This window comes from Geotrypetes seraphini, chromosome 1, assembly GCF_902459505.1.
Source record: "Geotrypetes seraphini chromosome 1, aGeoSer1.1, whole genome shotgun sequence".
Taxonomy (NCBI): domain Eukaryota; kingdom Metazoa; phylum Chordata; class Amphibia; order Gymnophiona; family Dermophiidae; genus Geotrypetes; species Geotrypetes seraphini.
In genome coordinates this window covers 290,502,573-290,523,245 of record NC_047084.1, presented here as the reverse complement: position 1 = coordinate 290,523,245, position 20,673 = coordinate 290,502,573, and the positions used below count along the sequence as shown (strand labels likewise).

Here is a 20,673-nt window from a genome sequence, read left to right as displayed (position 1 = left end):
GGTGCTTGTAAAGCTTTTAAACTGTGTGGGAACGGCTCAAGGCCTTTGGCATGAGCTAATTTATTTATTGCCCATACTTAAACCTTGCCTTTTTACCCCTGGCAGTGACATAACTATGCCTTTTCGTGTGTGAATTCTCCTACTATGTTTCACGTTTACGAAGCTACCTCTCATCCTCATGCTATGATACTAGTACCCATGTAGTTGTGACCCCCCCCACAGTCAGCTTGTCCGGAGGATGGCGCATCGGAGCAGGGCCGCCATCAGGGCAGTACTACCAGTCCTGCATTCAGGGGCCCGGAGGTGATAGGGGGCCCGGGCTCCCCCAGGGTCCTAGGCAGTGTTCCCTCTAAAGCAGCGGTCTCAAACACGCGGCCCGCATGTGGCTCTCCAGGTTTTATTTGTTTCCCGCGGTCTGGAGGCGATCATCCTCTTCCTTTTGGAGCAGCAGCCGGCTCGTTCATTCAAAGCCGCGGGTTGGCGGCTCCTTGCGCTATCCACTCCTGCATCGGAAGCCTCTCTGATGTCACAACGTCAGAGAGGCTTCAGACGCAGGCGCGGATCTCGCAAGGAGCCGCCACCCGCGGCTTTGAACGAATGAGCCGGCCAGACACGCTGCTGCTCCAGAGGCGTACCAAGGAGGGGGCGGTCAACTGTTCTCCTTAGCGTGCGGCTCGCGGCTCGTCTAGAGCAGTGGTGCCCAACCTTCTTCCCTTCCCTTCTCTTCTCACTGCTGCCATCGGGGATCAGGCCGGCACCGTGTCTTTGATCTCCCTGCTTCTCTTCCCTGCTGGGCCGACCAACTCTTGCGGCGGCCCGACGTCAATTCTGATGTCAAGAGGATGTTCTGGCTAGCCAATCGCTGCCTGGCTGCCCGGAACGTCCTTTCCGACGTTAGAATTGACATCAGGCGGCAAGAGTTGATCGGCCCAGTGCAGAAGAGAAGCAGGGAGGTTTCGTCCTGTTCCCGATTGCGGCAGCGGCAGCAGCCTATTTCGCGGCGGTGGTGGCATGGGGAGGCAGGAAGGAAGAAAGAAAGAAGGTGTGTGTGGGGGGGGGGACAGGGAGCCAGAAAAAAAAGCAAAAAATGGGGCACGGAGGAAGGAAGGAAGAAAGAAGGGGGGGGGACAGGGAACCAGAAACAAAGCAAAAAAATGGGGCACAGAATCAGAGAAAGACAGACATAGAGAAAGAAAGAAAAAGTTGGGGGGGGAATGAGGTCTGGAGGAGAGGAAGCATATAGGAGGCTGAAAGAAGGGAAAAAATATTGGATGCACAGTCAGAAGAATAAAGTGCAACCAGATGAAATTACCAAACAAAGGTAGGAAAATGATTTTATTTTCAATTTAGTGATCAAAATGTGTCTGAATTTATATATGCTGTCTATATTTTGCACTATGGCCCCCTTTTACTAAATCGCAATAGTGTTTTTTAGTGCAGGGAGCCTATGAGCGTTGAGAGCAGCGCTGGGCATTTAGCGCAGTTCCCTGCGCTAAAAACTGCTATTGTGGTTTAATAAAAAGGATGGGGGGGTATATTTGTCTATTTTTGTATGGTTGTTATTGAGGTGACAATGCATAGAGTCATCTGCCTTGACCTCTTTGAAAAAACCCAGAATAGGAATGATAATTAACAGCGTATAGTGTGCTTTGTGTTTTTTTATTTTATTTTTGGTAGATCATTTTGACTTGGTCATTTTAAAGTAGCTCGCAAGCCCAAAAAGTTTGGGCATCTCTGAGCTAGAGCGTTTAAACTGTGTATTTCTGTTTTATCCCCCCTTTTACAAAACTATGGAGCGTTTTTTAGCGCCAGCCGTGGTGGTAGCAGCTCTGATGCTCAGAATTCTATGAGCGTCAGGGCTGTTACCACCGTGGCTAAAATCCACACTACAGTTTTGTAAAAGAGTGAGGGGTTAGTTTGTGATGACATATTCCATACTAGGCGAAGGTGTTTTCTGTGTTCTTTGTGTTTGAAAGACATGGTTTTCTGTTAGGATTGACGATGTAGGATTGATCTGTGCTGGTCTGGCTTGTTTAGTTTTACAATGGGTGTATTGATGTACTGCTCACTGCAATATGTAAGATGCTGCCTTTTCCTAGGTACTCATGTGTGACGTGTGGTTTGTTACTAAAAATCATGTTTTTCTTACAGATGTGGGGGGTGCCAAAAAATGATGGGCCCCGGGTGTTACATATGCTTGGTACGCTACTGTATGTAAAGATACCAGAAAGCTGGCGTAGCAAAAACTTTAAGTAAATTGTTATTCTTCTAAGTTTTGAGTATTTAACCCTCCCACAATCTCACGGGCACTCGTTTCAAGTTTATTGAGATTTTGATTTAAACGCGTATAACAAAAATAAATTTGGGGAAATAAAACCATTTGAACAATAAACATACAAACATATCCATAGATGATTAAAAATACATAAGGAGTACAAGGATAAACTACATTTGTTTAAAAATGCGTCCTCCGTGCCTGCTCATAAATTTGTGGAGTATGTAACTTGTCGCTCATGCATATTTTTTTTTGCACACACCTCATCAATCCTTAGAGGAAACATTGGTCCTAGGCCACCATAGCACAAATTCCTGTATTATGTTTCTGCTGTGCACAACAATAAACAATAAACACTGCTGTCATACTTTTTTTTGTCCCCTACCGATTTCCTGATAGCACCCCCCCGGACAAAATGGGGGGGAAGGAGTGCGTGGGGGGGCCCAATAGGATTGCTCAGTAAGGGGCCCAGAAATTTCTGATGGCGGCCCTGCATCGGAGTGAACTCGGTGGCTGCACTTCGGGAGAGAGGATGGCCCTTGAGGTCAGCTGACATAAAGCTGGTGGGCTCTGCAATGATCGGAGACATCACACAGCCAGAGATCCTTACATTGAACTGTGCTGAACTGAACTTTTTTTCTTTTAATTTTTATTACATTTGCTTTCCTTCCCATTCCATTTTTTTCTTTTCTCTCATTGTGATTTTAATTCTCTGTAGCATGTTATTGACTGTAGCGTGTATATCTCTGCTCCTGAATCTTTGTGTATGTATCCTTGTAACCCTGGGGAGGACGGGCTACAAAAATGAACAAATAAGTAAATAAATTCATGTGCCAAAAGACACATCTAATATACCAAACGGAATCTCGCTAAAATTCGCATGCCACCGCAAATACAACCTGAATTACTACCACATTCTCTGACAACAAAGATGCACCCACCTGCAAAGAAAACCTATTTCACTTCCTAGTATATCTATACTGAAAATGCTGCAATTTAAACCATCCTATGTCTGTATTTGTAAGTCTAAATGTTATATCTAGACTGTAATTGCTGTAATCTAAACCCTTGTCCATGCTGTACATGCTGTAAAGTCTATGTCTCACAAAAATTTGTCCTACCCATAATATGAATGTACTCCTGTAACCCGTTCTGGGCTCCTTTGGGAGGACGGGCTAAATAAATGACTAAATAAATAAATAGGATTAGTGAAGTTCTCCCATATCTAGGATAAATTTTGACTACTGAGCAGGTCTTGCTGAGGAAGTCCTGCAGCTACCTGTATGCTCCTCTCAGCATTCTCCAGGCAATTCCCTATCCATCCCACTCCACCTTAGGCTCTGCTCCAAGCATTCACTCCTTCACCTCTCCCACTTCCATGGCTCGTGTATACCTCCTTCTCCTAATATTGATCCTTCCCAAGCTCTTTCCTCACACCAAACCACTGAACTCCTTAACACCATTCACTTCCTCTCTCTCTCCCCCCCCCCCAATTGTTCCCATAGGCTATAATAGTCTGTATTCATTGTTCATTGCTGGTGCCTGCTTGTGTCAGCCCTCACTACAGCTGAATGGACTAGAGAAGACTTTCTGCCTCAGGATCAGATTCCACAGGTCCAAACATCTTGATCTTCAGGCTGCCAATCGGGCTAAGCCTGACAGACCTCAGACCCCCAACTAAACTGTGTGCTGTGACAGGAGGAGGAAAAAAACACAGCTGACCCCCCTGTAAACCCAACAGACTTACCCCGGGGCCAAAGAGCTTCTGCTCAAGCCCATGATAAATCAGGGTATGAACTAGCTCCAAGGGGAATGGACCCCGAGCTTCAAAAACTATTGGTGCAGGCTGGCTACACAGGTACACCCGAGGGTTGCCCAGCTAGCAGCAGACTGTTCTCAGGGAGTCTGTGTCCTCTCCCAGGCAGAGCTGCTCCAAAATTGGATATAAAATCACAAAAATAATTGAATTAAGCAAAGCATATCAGAAAGACACTTCTCAATTCACTTGCAGAAGCAAAAACTGAAGGTGGCAGAACAGCCCACTGGGGAAGGAGGTGGAGTCAAAAAATGTAGATGACATCATTCTGCAATCAATTTGTGACCAGGGGTATATAACCTATAGTCAGGACTCCTAGACACAATGCACCAGAAATTGAAATAGCAGCTCTACTGATTGCTATTGTACAAAAGTTAGAAGTTATCTTCTCATCTCAGCTTTTATCTTATGTGTCTGGAAGGTATTAATAACTTAAATAGCAAAAGAGCTACCTTTGTTTTTGTGAACTAGAGCAAAGCTTTCACTGTAAAGTTCCCAAGTGAGAACCTATAAGTCAAGCAGCTGTACTTATTGTAGACTTAAACCATCAGATAGTAGCAGCAACAACACTAACCTGAAAAGCTGTCCTTATCCATTGGTATAAGGTCTCGAGCTTGATAGATGTAACAACGTAGATGGTATCTGTTTCCATCTATAAAAAGAAAAATATTCTCAGTTGTAATAAATGTGTTTGATAAAGTTAATTATCGTTTATATGAAGAACATCTACGGTATTACAACAAGGGCCAGCAACCTAAAGTGACTCATTCTACAAGACTTTTTCACTGAATCAGTGACCTAAATTTCTTCAATAATATTTCACAGGATACCCTTTCTGTCTTTGGTATGTACACTACAATCACAAAAGTCAATATTCAAAGTATCTGGTTAACTTTTAGAGTTAGCTGAACAAAGCAATACTGGCCAACATCCAGCCAGCACCAGTTAGCCATTTTTTTAAGCACTGACCTCCACCAGTTAAATTAGACCTGGATATTCAATGCCAGGCCATATCTGGGCATCAGCATTGAATATCTGGGCATGCTGGCACATATGTGCATCCCAAATGTCAGATAAAAATGATTAAATTAGCACAAATTCAGGATTCTGAATAAGGTTATGCAGGCTCCAGTGGTTCAACATTGGTTGGAAATGGGCCGTACAGTAGGACAGATTAAATAGGGGGGGGGAGGGGGGAAATCAAGAAGAGTTTCTGAATTGGTGAGAACAGAAATGGATTTGTATGCTAAAAACTGTAGCTTCATTAGATTTAAATTTGGAAATTGAGTGGTCTAGCCTTTTCTGATCTGGGAGGGTTTGATTGGTTGCAACGCTAAAGAGGGAGGTGTTTAGAACATGCTTTAAATTTGACCCTGATGCACTAACACCATCTTGGTCCGGGGAGAAAAGTGTTTGCACTTAGGGTTTATGGTGAGTGGAATATGTTTATACTATCTTGGGATATGGGGAAATGTAAAGTTAATTCACTATGAGGCTCATAATCAAAACAGAAAAATGTCTAAAAACCGGCCTAAATCAGCACTTGGACAATCAGTAACCAAAAATGTTCAAGTGCCGATAATCGAACAGGGTTGTAGACATATTTAAAATGACTTAGGCCTTCACAGTGTTGCTGAACGACCAGAGCTAAAAGAGGCATTTTAGGAGGAGTGGTGAGGGCAGGATTTGGACGGGACGTGGGCCATCCTAGACTTAGTTGTACTGCATGTATAACTGAAGGTTTTACAACACTGCCTAGACAGAACTTGGATGTTGTGACTTAGGTTATCTAAAACCAGGTCTAAGTCCACAAAAGGTATCCAAAGTGACCAGATAAGCACTGTAGACACAAAGTACAGACCCACACACATAGCCCCAGTGATCACTGACTACCCCCCCCATAACAACTTTACATATCTGCCTCCAGAACATCAACAACTGGCAGCCTGGCATAGGAAAGCCTAGTAGAGCTGCACAGAGGTGGATTAAGTTGTCTTGGGGGTGGGTTAGTGAACCATGGAGAGGAGGACCCAGGCCCATAAGCCACTCTAATCACTGCATTCATGGAGAAACATGTGCACCCCCCACAAAACCCCCAAATCCTTTTGTACTGCCATATAAGTGACTCCTGCAGCCATAAGGGCTATTGGGGTGGTAGATAGGTGGGTCTAGTAGATTCTGGGGGTGTAGGGGGGTGCTCACCATGACCTATAAGGGAGCTGTTGTGAGATGTTTATGTGGCACCCTTTATGTGAAGTTCACAGCAGTGCCCTGTAAGGTGCCCCACTACTCTGTTGCCATGTTTGGGTGTCCAGTCCCTTACTTTTCTGGCCCCTCCCACATCCAAAAGGTCTTTTTCTAGGCACTTTTGACTTGGACGGATTTTTGAATGAAAATGGGGTATAAAGATGGACGACTTAGCGGTCTGGACAATCAGACAGTTGGACGTACAGTTGGACGAAATTTTGAAAAAAAAAGAAATATGCTGGATGTATTTTTTGAAAATGGACCTTTTCCCGTATCTGACTTCGGACTACTTGTGAGTTAGGCCAAAACAGACTTAGACATTTCTTTTGATTATGCCCCTCCACATCTTTTTATAGGGGTATGTCATTGAGACAGAGCTTGCGAAACATGTCAGATTGACAAAAGCCCTGACTGAGCAACTCAAATTTATTAAAGCTAAATGCTTTCTATTTATATATCTGAAAAAGGAATTTAAATAAGATGATAATGATAGAAGAAACCATATATTACTAAACTTAGGCCCCCTTTTACAAAGGTGTGCTAAGTGTTTTAGCGCGGATTTAGCGCACGCTAAATTAATGCATGCGCTAACCGCTAACGCATCCATAGGATAACATGCATGTGTTAGCGTTTAGTGTGTGTTTAGCACGCGCTAAAAAGCGTAGCGCATCTTTGTAAAAGAGGGGGCAAGTTTAAAATAAGAAAATATGAGTAAAAATGGACCAGTGACGATCAGATACTGAAAGCTCTAGGGCTATGAGAGTAATCGAGCCCTGAGTGGTATCGCTGAGGTCCTGGAAAATTGATGTTTGTGAGCTTTTGAGGTATATAGAAGGGACTGATTGAAATAAGATCAAGCGTTCCTAATTAGAGAATGACACGGTGACAAAATTTATCACCGTTCCCGTCCCCGCGGGGAAACCATCTTCATGTCATTCTTTAAGGAGAGAGGGAAGAATCAGAGTTTAATTGGGCACAACCACTGACCCGCAAGCTTTGCTTTGAAGAATGCTGGTGTAGAAGGACCGAGGTTGAAATAGACACTAGAAACATGGCACTATAAACATGGAAATAGACACTAGGACATGGCAACTCAACTTCAATGCCAAAAAATGCAAAGTTATGCACCTGGGCAGCCAGAATCCATGCAAGTCTTATACCCTTAATGGCGAGATCCTAGCAAAAACGGTAGCAGAACGAGACTTGGGGGTAATGAAGTTTTGGAACATACAGAAACTTAGCTGGCACAATATTATTACAGGTACATAATCTCATCATTAAAAAGAAGAAACATGAATTGCCAAAAATTCTCTCCAGCTGGGCAGGAACTTCTTACCATCACTTCACCACAGAGCAAAGCAGGGGATCCCAAAAAAGACACAAAAAAAGAGAAACTCTAGCGATGTTATAGCCAGGTAGCAAATGTGAGGATTCCTACTCGTTGTAACAACTATAAAAAAAAAAAAAAATCCCGTGAAAGGTAATGGGCAATAAATGCGGACTATACAATTGACAGTTGTAACCCTATGTACTCACAGTCAAATATACAGGAAACAGAGGGTCTGTTCACTCCAAACGTGGAGACCGATTTGCCATCATCACTTTTATCATCTGTTATTCCCCCCTGAAATAAAAAAATGCATGCATCATATAAAATAAGACAGAGACTTTTCTGTTACATAACACAGCTATTATTAAATGGATCTGAAAATTATTCTAACTGGCACCCCTGTTCAGAAAGCAGAAAAAAAAAGATGAATAGAATATGTAAAAAGAAAACCAACACTATCCCCTCTTTTACTAAGGCGTGCTAGCTCTTTTAGAGCGCGCTAAATTCTAACGCATCCATAGACTATAATGGACACAGCGTTTAGCGCGTGCTAAAAGGGCTAGGAAAAGGACCCCTATGGTAGGTTAATATCATTTTTCATCATTTCAAATGCAAGTGCTACAACGCATAGAAACAAATGCTGGCCTTAATGCTGAAAATTTGTCACCAACTCAGGAGTGGCACTGGAGGTTTATCAGGTGAAGATTTCATGTAAATGTGACACATTAAAGTGTGGGTTTGTCCTCTTTTGCAAGGGGAAGGAAGCCTGAGCAAGTTTTAAACGCTGTAATGAGAAACAAACGTGTGCGAGTCTGTGCAAAACCGAAAGTGAAAGCGCACATAAGGACATAAGAAGTTGCCTCCGCTGAGGCAGACCAGAGGTCCATCTCGCCCAGCGGTCCGCTCCACTGCCTGAACAGTGGTCTCTGACTAATTTTTTTAAATTACCTCTAATCCTATCCCTCTAACCTTACCTCTACTCCTATCTGTACCCCTCAATCCCTTTGTCCTCCAGGTACCTGTCCAGACCTTCTTTGAAGCCCTGTAGCGTACTTCTGCTTATCACATCCTCCGGTGCCTATTGGTCTGCGCTTACATTTAAGTCTTTCTAGAGGGCGCTGATATCAGCGGCAGCCTTAAAAGTGGCCACCGACCGCATGTCAATCACACAACGGCACCCTATAGAGAATTGCACCTGTGCGAAAGAAAGGTGTCGGAAATGTAGGCCAGGGTTTTCATTTACATTTCTGCCACCTATCTATGCCGTGAATTACAACTATGCAGGCGTTTAGGCCACCTAACACTATGTCCATTGATAGCCACATCCATAGTGGCATTAAGCGGCCTAAAGTGTCTACGTAGGTGAGATTCCGGCATATATTATTTAGGTGCTGGTAGGCGCTTTAATTGTGCCATTTTTTGCTGTTTTAAATGACATTTGTTACTTAACATAGGCACCAGTAGGGCGCCTGTCAGCACCTAAATATAGATGCAGTTTCTAGAATTTCCCCCTTTGTGCCCAGTTTTGAGCATCTACCTCAAGGATAGTTTGAAATTCTAATACACTGAGAAAGTCAGCAGATAAAATGCCCAAATTATTACTCATAATGACTGGTGTTGCCATTCAACAAATTACGTAAAATTGGAAAAACTGGAGTAGATTAAATTATAATTTTTGGTGGAATTCCTTATGTCATATATATAAAATGGAGAGATTTCTGGCAATACAGCGGGGTAGTTTCAAGAAATTTCAAGATGCTTGGGAGCCATTAACAAAGTATTGTACTGATTAGATGAAATTTTATCTTCCCTTAAATTTACAAGTTCAATTGTGAGGGAAGGGGGGAATTTTATAGTTATGTATTGTATAAGTATTGATTATTTGATAGGTAAGGGGGGAAGGGTAGGAGTTAAGTATTTATCACTGTTACCATTGATGATTATTAAGTGATATAGATATTGTTAATTTGTTTGGACATTTTATCACACTTATTGTAAGTTTGAAAATGAATAAAGAATTTAAAAAAAAAAAAAAATGCCCATTGTTTCCTGGGAGAAAAGTGGTAGGCAGCAGACACAAAAAGGAGAAATTGGCCTAAGACTGGAGGATACATATCAGTAAAATTGTACTTCTTGGGGGGGAAACTGTTAGTTAATTTGTAGAATGTTATTTTTTCCTTGCTGCTGAGGGGAGAAAACTACTAGTTAAACTCCCGAATGTTTTCTTTTCTTGCTGCAGTAACTGTGACGCTGAACTTGTTAAACCACTGAATATTTAGGATGTATTTCTCCTTCTCTGTGTAGACCATCAAAGAGCCAGGGGGTAGTGAAACCCCCCTGCTGGACAGTGTTTGTTGATGGGGTGGAATGTGGTTTTTTTTTCTCTTTGACTCCTGAGAGACTGTGGTTGTTAAGGAAGGATAGCAGCTGACAAGTGGTAGTTTCCCAGGACCTTTTTGAATGGACATGTCACCTGGCTGATTTTACTGAACCCCAGGCTAACTGAACAGAACATTTTATAATACTATGCAGTACTCCCCACCCCCATGCGGCTACCCAGCTGGCAAAGATTTCTAGAAAGAACATTGCTGTTAGGTATTTTCCTGCTACTGAGTAATTGGCACTGGTAGAGGAAGATGGTCACTTCAGCTCTTAAGTCTGATTTTCGCCGTAGTCATACAAAATGATAGGTGGAGGCTCAAGCAGTGACGGAAACATGGATACTTGTTTGAAAATTATGATCTTCTACTTGTATCTTGAAAATAAAGGTGTATTGTGGGAACCATAAGACTGATTCTTGCAAAAGCAAATTGGGATTATCATGGGCCAGGTTTAAAATTGCTTGGATTCTATTACGTTAGTTGTATTTTTTGAAGATCATGCCCTGTTGTTGTGTCTATTCCCCTTTATACGACCTCGTAGAGATCTTTCTAACAAAAAATATTACCCATCTGTAATTTTCTTTGGGGGGGAGGAGCGGTGAGGATCTAATTGTATTGAGATTGTTTCCTTCTGTTATATTGTTAAAACTGTATAAATTTAAATTGAAAAAAAAAATTGGATTACATTGTCTCTCACCAGTACTGTTTCCCCCTTGTGGATAAAAATCCAGCAGAATCTGACATCTTATTGCTCAAGCATTTGGTCCCCTTGGCTAGCTCACATACCTAAATGCCTTTTTCACATGCATTGATTCTTGGCTGTTCCCTATCCCCATTCTCTATATCTCTCCCTTTACTTTTCCCCTCCTGTGGCCCAGCATCTCCCACTCTCCAGCCCCTCTTCTCCCTAGCAGCCAGCCAACTTTGCCTCTGTGACCAACAGCACTGAAGATGTGATGCTTCTGGCTATCATAGGCCCCTTCTTTCTACTGCATCCCACTTCCTCTGACATAACTTCCTGTTTCTGGCAGGCAGACAAAGCAGAGGGAAGGGGCCTGAACTGGCTGCAGGAGGAGAAGGGAGAGGGAAGAGAAAAGGAGAAAAGTTGGTCCTTGGGGAGGGAACAGGAGGGACGCAAGAGAGATACTGAATCCTAAAAGGGGGGTAAAGGGGGAGGAAGAAAGATGGAGAGATGCTGGCCTCGGGGAAGTGCGGGAGGAAAGAGTTAGAGGAAAAGTTGGTGGATAGGGACACAGAAGGGCAATGCTAGACCGAGGAGATGGACACACACACAGAAAGGAAATGCTGAACAGGGCAAAACTGACACAGAGAGGGAAGATGCTGGACATGTGGAAGGGATAGGGACACAGAAGTGTGATGCTGAATAGATTGGGATGAATATGGATACAGAAGGGAGATGCTAAACAGAAAAAAAATAAGGACATAGAAAGGAGAGATGCTCAACATGGCAGGAATATATGGATAGAGACACAAAGGGGGGATATGCTGGAAAGGACAGATAGTGAACCAGAGGAAAGATAAAATGATGGACATGGAGAGAGAAGAAATGTCAAATGAACAAGGAGACCTGACAAGAGACTTAAGAGAAGACAGAGGGAAGCAGAAACCAGAGACTGGAACTGGCATGACTAGAAAATTAAGAGACAAGACAAGAAAGGTAGAAAAAAGAACTTTGTTTTATTGGTATATTTATTTATTAGAATATGTTCATTTTTGAAACACATAAATCTACCCTGGCTGGGATCTGTGAGTAAACATCACTCATTGGTCTTCAATCTCCAGCATACCAGCATTGATAAATCTCCAGCTTTGGAATGTGCCACACTTGGCATCTCGAAAAATGGCACCTAAATGGTGGTTATAATTGAAAAATGTGGTGCCTTTTATGTTTTCTGTGTTATTCTGTGTCTGTTTCTTCAAGCGACAACAGGACTGCCATTTCAGCAGGTTTCTGCATGGGAAAATGGTACTGGTAACATAGTAAATGATGAGCAAGATAGATTTTGGGAATGTATGCAAAATAACACAACAGGAATGCTCACCATACAGTCAGTTAATATGCAAAAAAGAAAGAGTAGAGCCTACACAGAGCTCATGAAAAGAAAAGGAAAAGTGTTGGTGTGTTAATGAAAAAAATGGGAAGAAGAGAGTTTGTGTGCTTAGAATGGAATTGGTGAACCAGAGAGCATTCAATATGCAGACTTTAGGACAGTGGTTCCCAACCCTGTTCTGGAGGACCAACAGACCAGTTGGGTTTTCAGGATAGCCCTAATGAATATGCATGAGAGAGAGCTGCATATGATGGGGGTGCCAGGAATGCAAATCTGCTCCATGCATATTCATTAGGGCTATCCTGAAAACCCGACTGGCCTGGTAGTCCTCTAGGACAGGGTTGGGAACCACTGCTTTAGGACATATATAATAAGCATTAACATGCATATTAAGGATCTATTGTGCATTCCAAAAATAGTATGCTATGCAATTAGGACTTAACTCACTTAAAGGGGCCTAGAAAGATGTTAGTGTGCCATACTAACACTAGCATAACTATGCATGTATATTAAGAAAAGTAATATTCAAATGGAGGTTTGGTGCAGGCTAAAGCTGAAGTGTAATTGGGTTATGCAGCCTGACAATGATCCAAAACACAAAAGCAAGTCTACATGTGAATGGCCGAGGAGAAATAAAATTAAAGTTTTGAACTGGCATAGCATAACATTATAGCAAATTTCTTGCCCACATAACCATCAGTTCAATGCGGTTAACAAAAGATTATGCTATGAGAACATACAGGAATAATGTGATATACAAAAATCTAATTGATCAAGAATATGGAAAAAAGAAAAGTCTTCAAAAGTTTTCTATAATGTTTATAAGATGTGGATCTAATCAATAATGGACGGAAATCTTTGTCATAATAAGCTGCTTGGTAGGAAGGACAATGCCTATGATGTTTCTTACTTTTATAACCCTTAGCTGAAGGGAACGTAAATAGAGCATGAGATTTTCTACTATTCTCATGCGCCACAATAACAGATCTGTCTACAAGATATAATGGGGCAACACCAAAAGCAACTTTATAGTATAGGCATCCCAACTTAAAGATCACCCGGGCCTCTACCGGAAGCCAATGCAACTCACAATAATAGGGGGTAACGTGGTCATACTTCCTCAGACCAAAAATCATTCTTATTGCTGTATTCTGAACCAGGGTGACAGGACATGAAACAAGCAGTTTATGCACAAAATCCCATGCATGTTTCTGAATTAAAACAGTTTGGCAAAAAAGAGAGAGCAAAGATTCCTCAACAGTGATATGAAAAGACTGGTATTGCATTCTAGAAAGTGTTTGTTTGCAAAATCATTTTGTGTGACAAACAGTATATGGAATAATAGAGAGAATCAGGAGGGGGGCAAAAAAATTTTCACATCACTGTACCTAGCATTCACCAACAGCATGCTCTGTTATACATGCCTCAGAACAGCTGATAAGTTGTTAATCTGAATACCACTGAGAGTACTTAGCTAATTGCAAAAATAATAAAGACCTTGTACATGGTAAAACTGACCCAGAAGCCCTTGAGGATAAATAGATTTCACCAAATTTTTCTTTGTCAAACAAAAACACAGTCAACACATATTTTTTTAAAGGAATTCTATACACACACAGACATTCAAACCACAAATATGTCTTCTGAAACAAAATAGTTACACATCACAGAAGCTATTCAAGCAGTATTCCACATCTCTGCAGTTCATGGCCAAGCCTCAAAATGTCTGCAATGCTCCTCAAACTGACCAGTCATAGAAAAGATAATATCAATCCTGACAATTATTATTATTATTATTATTATTATTATTAAAAGCTTGTTATACCACATATACTACTAAAACACATACACCATAGAAAGGAACTCCATTTCAACAGGATATGCAAATACCTTTGACAATGACCATTTGGATCCCACCATAAAACTCTGCTTTGTATATTATGAGGTATGGAATAATGCCTGAAGAACCTGTGATGTGTAACTTTAGTTTCCAACAATATATTTGTGGTGTGAATCTGGATATATTTTTAAGTTCTCTCTAAAAAATGTGGGTTGGCTTTATTTTGTTTTGGCAAAGAGAAATGTAGTCAAATATGTTCATTCACAAAGGTCTGCTGGTACAGTTTTACAATGTCTTCTAAAAAAGTGTTTCTCAACCATCTTCTGCATGCAATCCATTAACTAAACTAAACTAAAACTTAGCTTTATATACCAGGTCTTCAACCATGGGAAGTTCAACATGGTTAACAATAAATTTATAAAAAATATTTAAAAATACTAAAATACATGGAAATTAGTTTTCAAAGTGTTTAGCAAATAAAAAAGTTTTCAAGGATTTATGAAAAGATTGGAAGGAACTAAGATGCTGGATTGGATTGGATTTTGTTATTTGATATAACACCTAACACCTAAGTTTTAAGGCGGTTTAAAATAAAAATCAAATAAAAACAACTTTTACATTTAAAAAAAATTCTCTTCAAAGCTTCAATTATCTTTCCTCACTCATACATGAGATATATTTGCATATAATGAAGGCATCTTATATCAGATCTTATATCAGATAAAATGAAGGCATCTTATATCAGTGGGAGTGATAGCTCTGAGTAGACGGATGAGAATCAGATCAGAAGAACAGGTGGTGGATTTGGAGGAGGAGAGAAGGTGATCAGTTTCCTCTTCAGTGACTTCAGAAAAAGAGGAAAAGGTTGCAAGGGGTTCTTGAAGGGAAGTTAGTAGAGTGGACAACTGGAAGGGGTGATGGGGGAAGTGACTTGGTGGAGAATTCAAGATGGATCTTGTGAATTTTGTCATAGAAGAACTCTGCCATCATCTGGGGGGAAAGTGAGGAGGGGATGGGAGGATGGGGTACTTTAAACAGAGAGTTGAGTGTTGCAAAGAGACAGCAAGGGTTGGCACTAAGAAAGTTAGTTGAATGGTTGTAGTATTATTGTTTGGCAAGTGAGAGGGTAGATTGTAAGGACATCAGCATGAATTTGAAGTGTATGAAATCAGTATGTGTGCAAGATTTAAGCCAAAGATAATTTAACACCTTCTTCACAAACTCATAGGAGGGGATACATAACCCACTTGTCAAGACTCCTGTACTCTTCTACCAGAAAGATTACCGAGGTAAGATCCTAATCTTCCATTATGCACAGAACAGAATAGCCAAAACTCATATTAATACCAACAACTAGAACATAAGAATAGCCTCACTGGGTCATACCAATGGTCCATCAAGCCCAGTAGCTCATTACCACGGTGGCCAATCCAGGTCACCAGTACCTGACCAAAACCCAAGGTGTAGCAATATTCCTTGCTACTGATATAGGGCAAGCAGTGGCTTCCCCCTTGTCTTTCTCAATAACAGACTATGGACTTTTCCTCCAGGAACTTGTCCAAACCTTTCTTAAAACCAGCTACACTATCCGCTCTTACCACATCCTTTGGCAACGCGTTCCAGAACTTAACTATTCTCTGAGTGAAAAAAAAAATTTCCTCCTATTGGTTTTAGAAATATTTCCCTGTAACTTCATCGAGTGTCCCCTAGTCATATGAACATAAGAACATAAGAATTGCCACTGCTGGATCACACCAGTGGTCCATCATGCCCAGCAGTCCGCTCATGTGGCAGCTCTCTAGTCTAAGACCAGCGCCATAACGGAGACTAGCCCTATCAACGTATGTCCTTGTTCAGCAGGAACTTGTCTAACTTTGTCTTGAATCCCTGGAGGGTGTTTTCTCCTATGACAGACTCCAGAAGATTGTTCCAGTTTTCTACCACTCTCTGGGTGAAGAAGAACTTCCTTACGTTTGTACAGAATATATCCCCTTTCAACTTTAGAGAGTTCTCCCTACCTTGGAGAGGGTGAACAACCTGTCCTTATCTACCAAGTCTATTCCCTTCAGTACCTTGAATGTTTCGATCATGTCCCCTATCAATCTCCTCTGTTCGAGGGAGAAGAGGTCCAGTTTCTCTAATCTTTCGCTATACGTCAGTTCTTCCAACCCCTTAACATCTTAGTCGCTCTTCTCTGGACCCTTTCGAGTAGTACCGTGTCCTTTTTCATGTACGGCGACCGATGCTGGACGCAGTACTCCAGGTGAGAGCGCACCATGGCCCGGTACAGCGACATGATAACCTTCTCTGATCTGTTTGTGATCCCCTTCTTTATCATTCCTAGCATTCTGTTCGCCCTTTTCACCGCCGCCGCCACACATTGCATGGACAACTTCATCGATTTGTCGATCAGAACTCCCAAGTCCCTTTCCTGGGAGGTCTCTCCAAATACCGCCCCAACATGCATCACCTTACACTTATCCACATTAAACCTCATTTGCCATGTCGATGCCCATTCCTCGAGCCTGATTATGTCACTTTGCAGATCTTCGCAGTCCCCCTGCATCTTCACTACTCTGAATAACTTCGTATCGTCTGCAAATTTTATCACCTCGCTCGTCGTTCCTATGTCCAGATCATTTATAAAGATGTTGAAGAGCACAGGTCCAAGTACCAAGCCCTGCAGCACCCCATTGGTGACGCTCTTCCAGTCCGAGTATTGTCCATTTACCTCCCACTCTCTGTTTCCTATGCTCCAGCCAATTTCTAATCCACGTGAGTATTTCACCCTCGATTCCATGGCTCGCAATTTTCCGAAGTAGTACTTCATGTGGAACCTTGTCGAACGCCTTCTGAAAATCCAGATATACAATGTCGACTGGGTTGCCCTTGTCTATTTGCCTGTTCACTCCCTCGAAGAACTGCAGCAAGTTTGTCAGACAAGATCTGCCTTTGCTGAAACCATGCTGGCTGGTCCTCATCAGACCGTGTCCGTCAAGGTGATCAATGATGCGGTCCTTTATCAGCGCTTCTACCATCTTTCCCGGTACCGAGGTCAGATTTACTGGTCTGTAGTTTCCTGGGTCTCCCCTCAAACCTTTTTTGAAAATCGGCGTAACATTTGCCACCTTCCAGTCCTCCGGAATCTTTCCTGTTTTGATCGACTGATTGGCTATTAGTTGAAGCAGTTCAGCTATGGCCCCTTTCAGTTCCTTGATGACCCTCGGATGGATGCCATCTGGTCTCGGGGACTTATCGCTCTTGAGCCTATCAATCTGCCTGCATACCTCTTCTGAACTGACCGTTAACCCTGCCAGTTTCCTGTTTTCACTTACAGTATATAGCCTGATGGGTTCCGGTATGCTGCGTATATCCTCTTTAGTAAATACAGATGCAAAAAACGTGTTCAGTCTGTCTGCGATTGCTTTGTTGCACTCCCTTTGTTCCTTGGTCATCCAACGGTCCCACCGCTTCCTTCACTGGTCGTTTCCCTTTAATATATCGAAAGAATGGCTTGAAGTTTTTCGCCTCCATGGCTATTTTTTCCTCGTACTCTCTTTTGGCCTCTTTTAATGCCTTATGGCACCTGCATTGATGTTGTTTGTGTTTATTCCAGTTTTTGCCCATTTTTGATCTTTTCCATTCCTTAAATGAGGTTTTTTTGTCTCTGATCGCTTCCTTAACCTCTACAGTGAGCCACGCCGGTTCTTTATTCTTTTTCCACTTTGATCCCTTGTTGATACGTAGTATATAAAGATTTTGTGCCTCGGTTACTGTATCCTTAAAAAGAGACCAAGCTTGCTCTAGCGTCTTTAAAGTGTTTTTCCTCTTTAATCTTCTTCCCCACCATCCGTCTCATCCCTTCGTAATTCCATTTTCAGAAGTTTAGCGCCGTGGCCCTCATTCTGGACCAATGTTTCGCCCCTGTTTCCAGGTTGAAGCGGATCATATTGTGATCGCTGTTTCCCAGAATCCCCTCTACTTCTACATCCTGTGCCGGTCCTCACAGCCCATTTAGAATTAAGTTCAGAATTGCATTTCCTCTTGTGTTTTCCTTGACAAGTTGTTCAAGGAAACAATCACCTACTGTTTCCAGGAACTTGGTCTCTCTAGCACAGCCAGAGGTGCCGAGGTTCCATTCTATCCCCGGATAGTTGAAGTCGCCCATGATAACTGTGTTGCCTCCCTTGCAGTTGCGTTTAATCTCATCCATCATTTCTCCATCAATTTCTTTGGACTGCCCTGGGGGTCGGTAGTAGATGCCTATCCTCGTTTCTGGTCCATTTGTTCCTGGAATTTTGACCCATAGAGACTCTAACTTACCCATCTGTTGTGGCATGTTCTCTCTAGTCTTTGTAATTTTTGACGGAGTGAAAAATCGATCCACTTGTACCCATTCTACTCCACTCAGGATTTTGTAGACGTCAATCATATCGCCCCTCAGCCATCTCTTTTCCAATCTGAAGAGCCCTAACCGTTTTAGTCTTTCCTCATACGAGAGGAGTTCCATCCCCTTTAACATCTTGGTTGCTCTTCTTTGAACCTTTTGTAGTGCCACTATATCTTTCTTGAGATAAGGAGGCCAGAATTGAATGCAATACTCCAGATGAGGTCACACCATGGAGCAATACAGGGACATTATAACATTCTTAGTCTTAACCATCTCTTTTATAATAATTCCTAGCATCCTATTTGCTTTTTTGGCCACTGCCACACATTGTCTACGATGACATCCAGATCCTTTTCTTGGGCGCTAATCACAAGGTGGGCCCTAGCATCCAGTAACTGTGATTCAGAAATATTTTAACAAATTCACATTTTTTAATGTTAGGAATTGGAAAGGAAATAAAACTTCAGAATATTAGAATATTGGAATATTTTCAGAGGTGAGATAACAGTTCTGCAATGTATGAAATTGCTAACATTGCTCAAATAATATAATTATTACCCACTCTCATGTCCTCTACCAAAAGGCTTTTAGGGCTGGAGTTGCTCAGGCCCTGCAGTCTCTCTTTTCATCAGCTGGGTAATATCCCTCCGATATCTTTTTCTTTCAGGCTCAGATGTACAAAGCTCCAATATTGCTGTAAAAAATATTGTGGTGGGAACAATTTTTCTTTTACTAGCGATGCTCAGCACAATAGCATGCAAAGTATATGCATGTTATTTGTGTGGAGTATCACTGGTAAAAGAGTGGAGGAACTGTGCCTGGTGCTTGCTCAGAAGAGCAATCGCTAGACAAAGCTCCTTCCTTCTGTCAAGCTGCTCTCCCTCCTCCAATCAACTAAGCTACAGGACTTCCTAAAGCCACTAGCGGCTTCAAGGTCTTCCCTGCTGCTCAGCTATTTGGGGCAGGAAGAGCAGCTTTTTTTTTTAAATGGGCACAGATGTGCCCATCCCATATCTCTCCCTGCCTGCCTCCCTACCCTAGGTCCACCATTTCTCCCTTTCTCTTACCAAAAGTCCTCCCTTCAAGTATCTCTTTCCCCAGGTCCAACTTCTCTCCCTTCAGACCATTGCCAACCATCTCTCTCTCTCTCCTCTGTTTCCGTCCCCATAAGCTCTCCCCACACACCCAGTCTGTCACTTCTTTAAATACTTTCCACCTTTGTACTTAAAAAAAAGTTAGTCCAGGGCCTCAGCAATGATTCAGAAACATTACCTGCAGCTCTGCTCCCTGATTTCTGTCTGCCGCAGTCTATTCCCCAAAAACACAACTTCCTGTTTGCCCAGGTGGACCGCAGCAGACAGAAAGCAGGAAGGAAAGCCATGGGCAATGTTTCTGAATTGCTGCTAAGGCCGGTGGATTTTTCAGTGAGACAGGTGAAGGCAACATCGGGCCAGTACGGAGAGAAGGGGGAAGACATGCTGGCCCACAGGGGGCCCCCAGAGCCTTGGGGCCCAGGGCAGCTGCCCTGTTTGCCCATCCCTAACGCCAGCCCTGACAATTTGAATAGCATGTTTTCAGGTTAGAAAGATTTTATGGGTAAGTATGGGAGTTTTTTCAGTTGTTTTTCCATATTTAAATTTGATAAATGCATATGATAATCATTATGTTTTTTATTTACATTTTATTAATATTTGTTACATCAATAACAAAAATCAGGAAAAGCAAAAAGGAAAACAGTTCAAAGAAACAACTTAAAATTCTAATTAAGACTTATGCCAAGTCCACATTAACAAAAGCCGCTCAGTACAACCTTAAGTAGAATAAAAATTATAAAGAAAATATTTACACTCATCCTTGACAGGCAAAATGACCAAATCCATTATGTCCTTAACTTTCTTCAACATTCACATTAATATCTGAAATATTCAGTGTAACCTTATCAATCAAGAAATTCTCCAACTGCGACGGATCTACAAAGACAAATTTATCAGTTTTATAGTTTACAAGACATTTGCAAGGGAATTTTAAGAAAAAAGTAGCTCCCACAGCTATAACTTTAGGTTTAAGCTGTAGAAATAGTTTCCTCCTAAGTTGTGTCTTCCTGGACACATCAGGAAAGATCATTAATTGTCCACAAAACAATGCTTGTTTATTCAAAAAAATACAATTTAAGTATAAGTTGTTTTTCAATTTCTGTTTTAAATATCACCCACAAAGTTGCTCGTTTGGTAATCAAATCCTTAGAAGATTCTAGAAACCTGGAAATGTTTAAACCATCTGGAGACACAATCTTATCCAGTTCTCCTTCCTCACCAATTTCCT

At 41.9% G+C, this 20,673-nt stretch overlaps 1 protein-coding gene across 7 annotated transcripts in view; it reads right to left on the bottom strand.

The window, feature by feature from the left end:
* Nucleotides 1-20,673, bottom strand: part of DYSF (dysferlin) — a 539,803-nt gene that overhangs the window by 221,604 nt on the left and 297,526 nt on the right. For all 7 annotated transcript variants that reach the window (XR_004540213.1, XM_033953409.1, XM_033953435.1 and 4 more), the window contains 2 exons: nt 7,875-7,962; nt 4,666-4,743 (listed from right to left, as the gene is read on the bottom strand). Coding sequence is in view for 6 of the 7 variants with exons in the window: in XM_033953409.1 (XP_033809300.1) it covers nt 4,666-4,743; nt 7,875-7,962 (166 nt within the window). In the remaining variant the exon portion in view is untranslated. The remainder of the gene's footprint in view (nt 1-4,665; nt 4,744-7,874; nt 7,963-20,673) is intronic.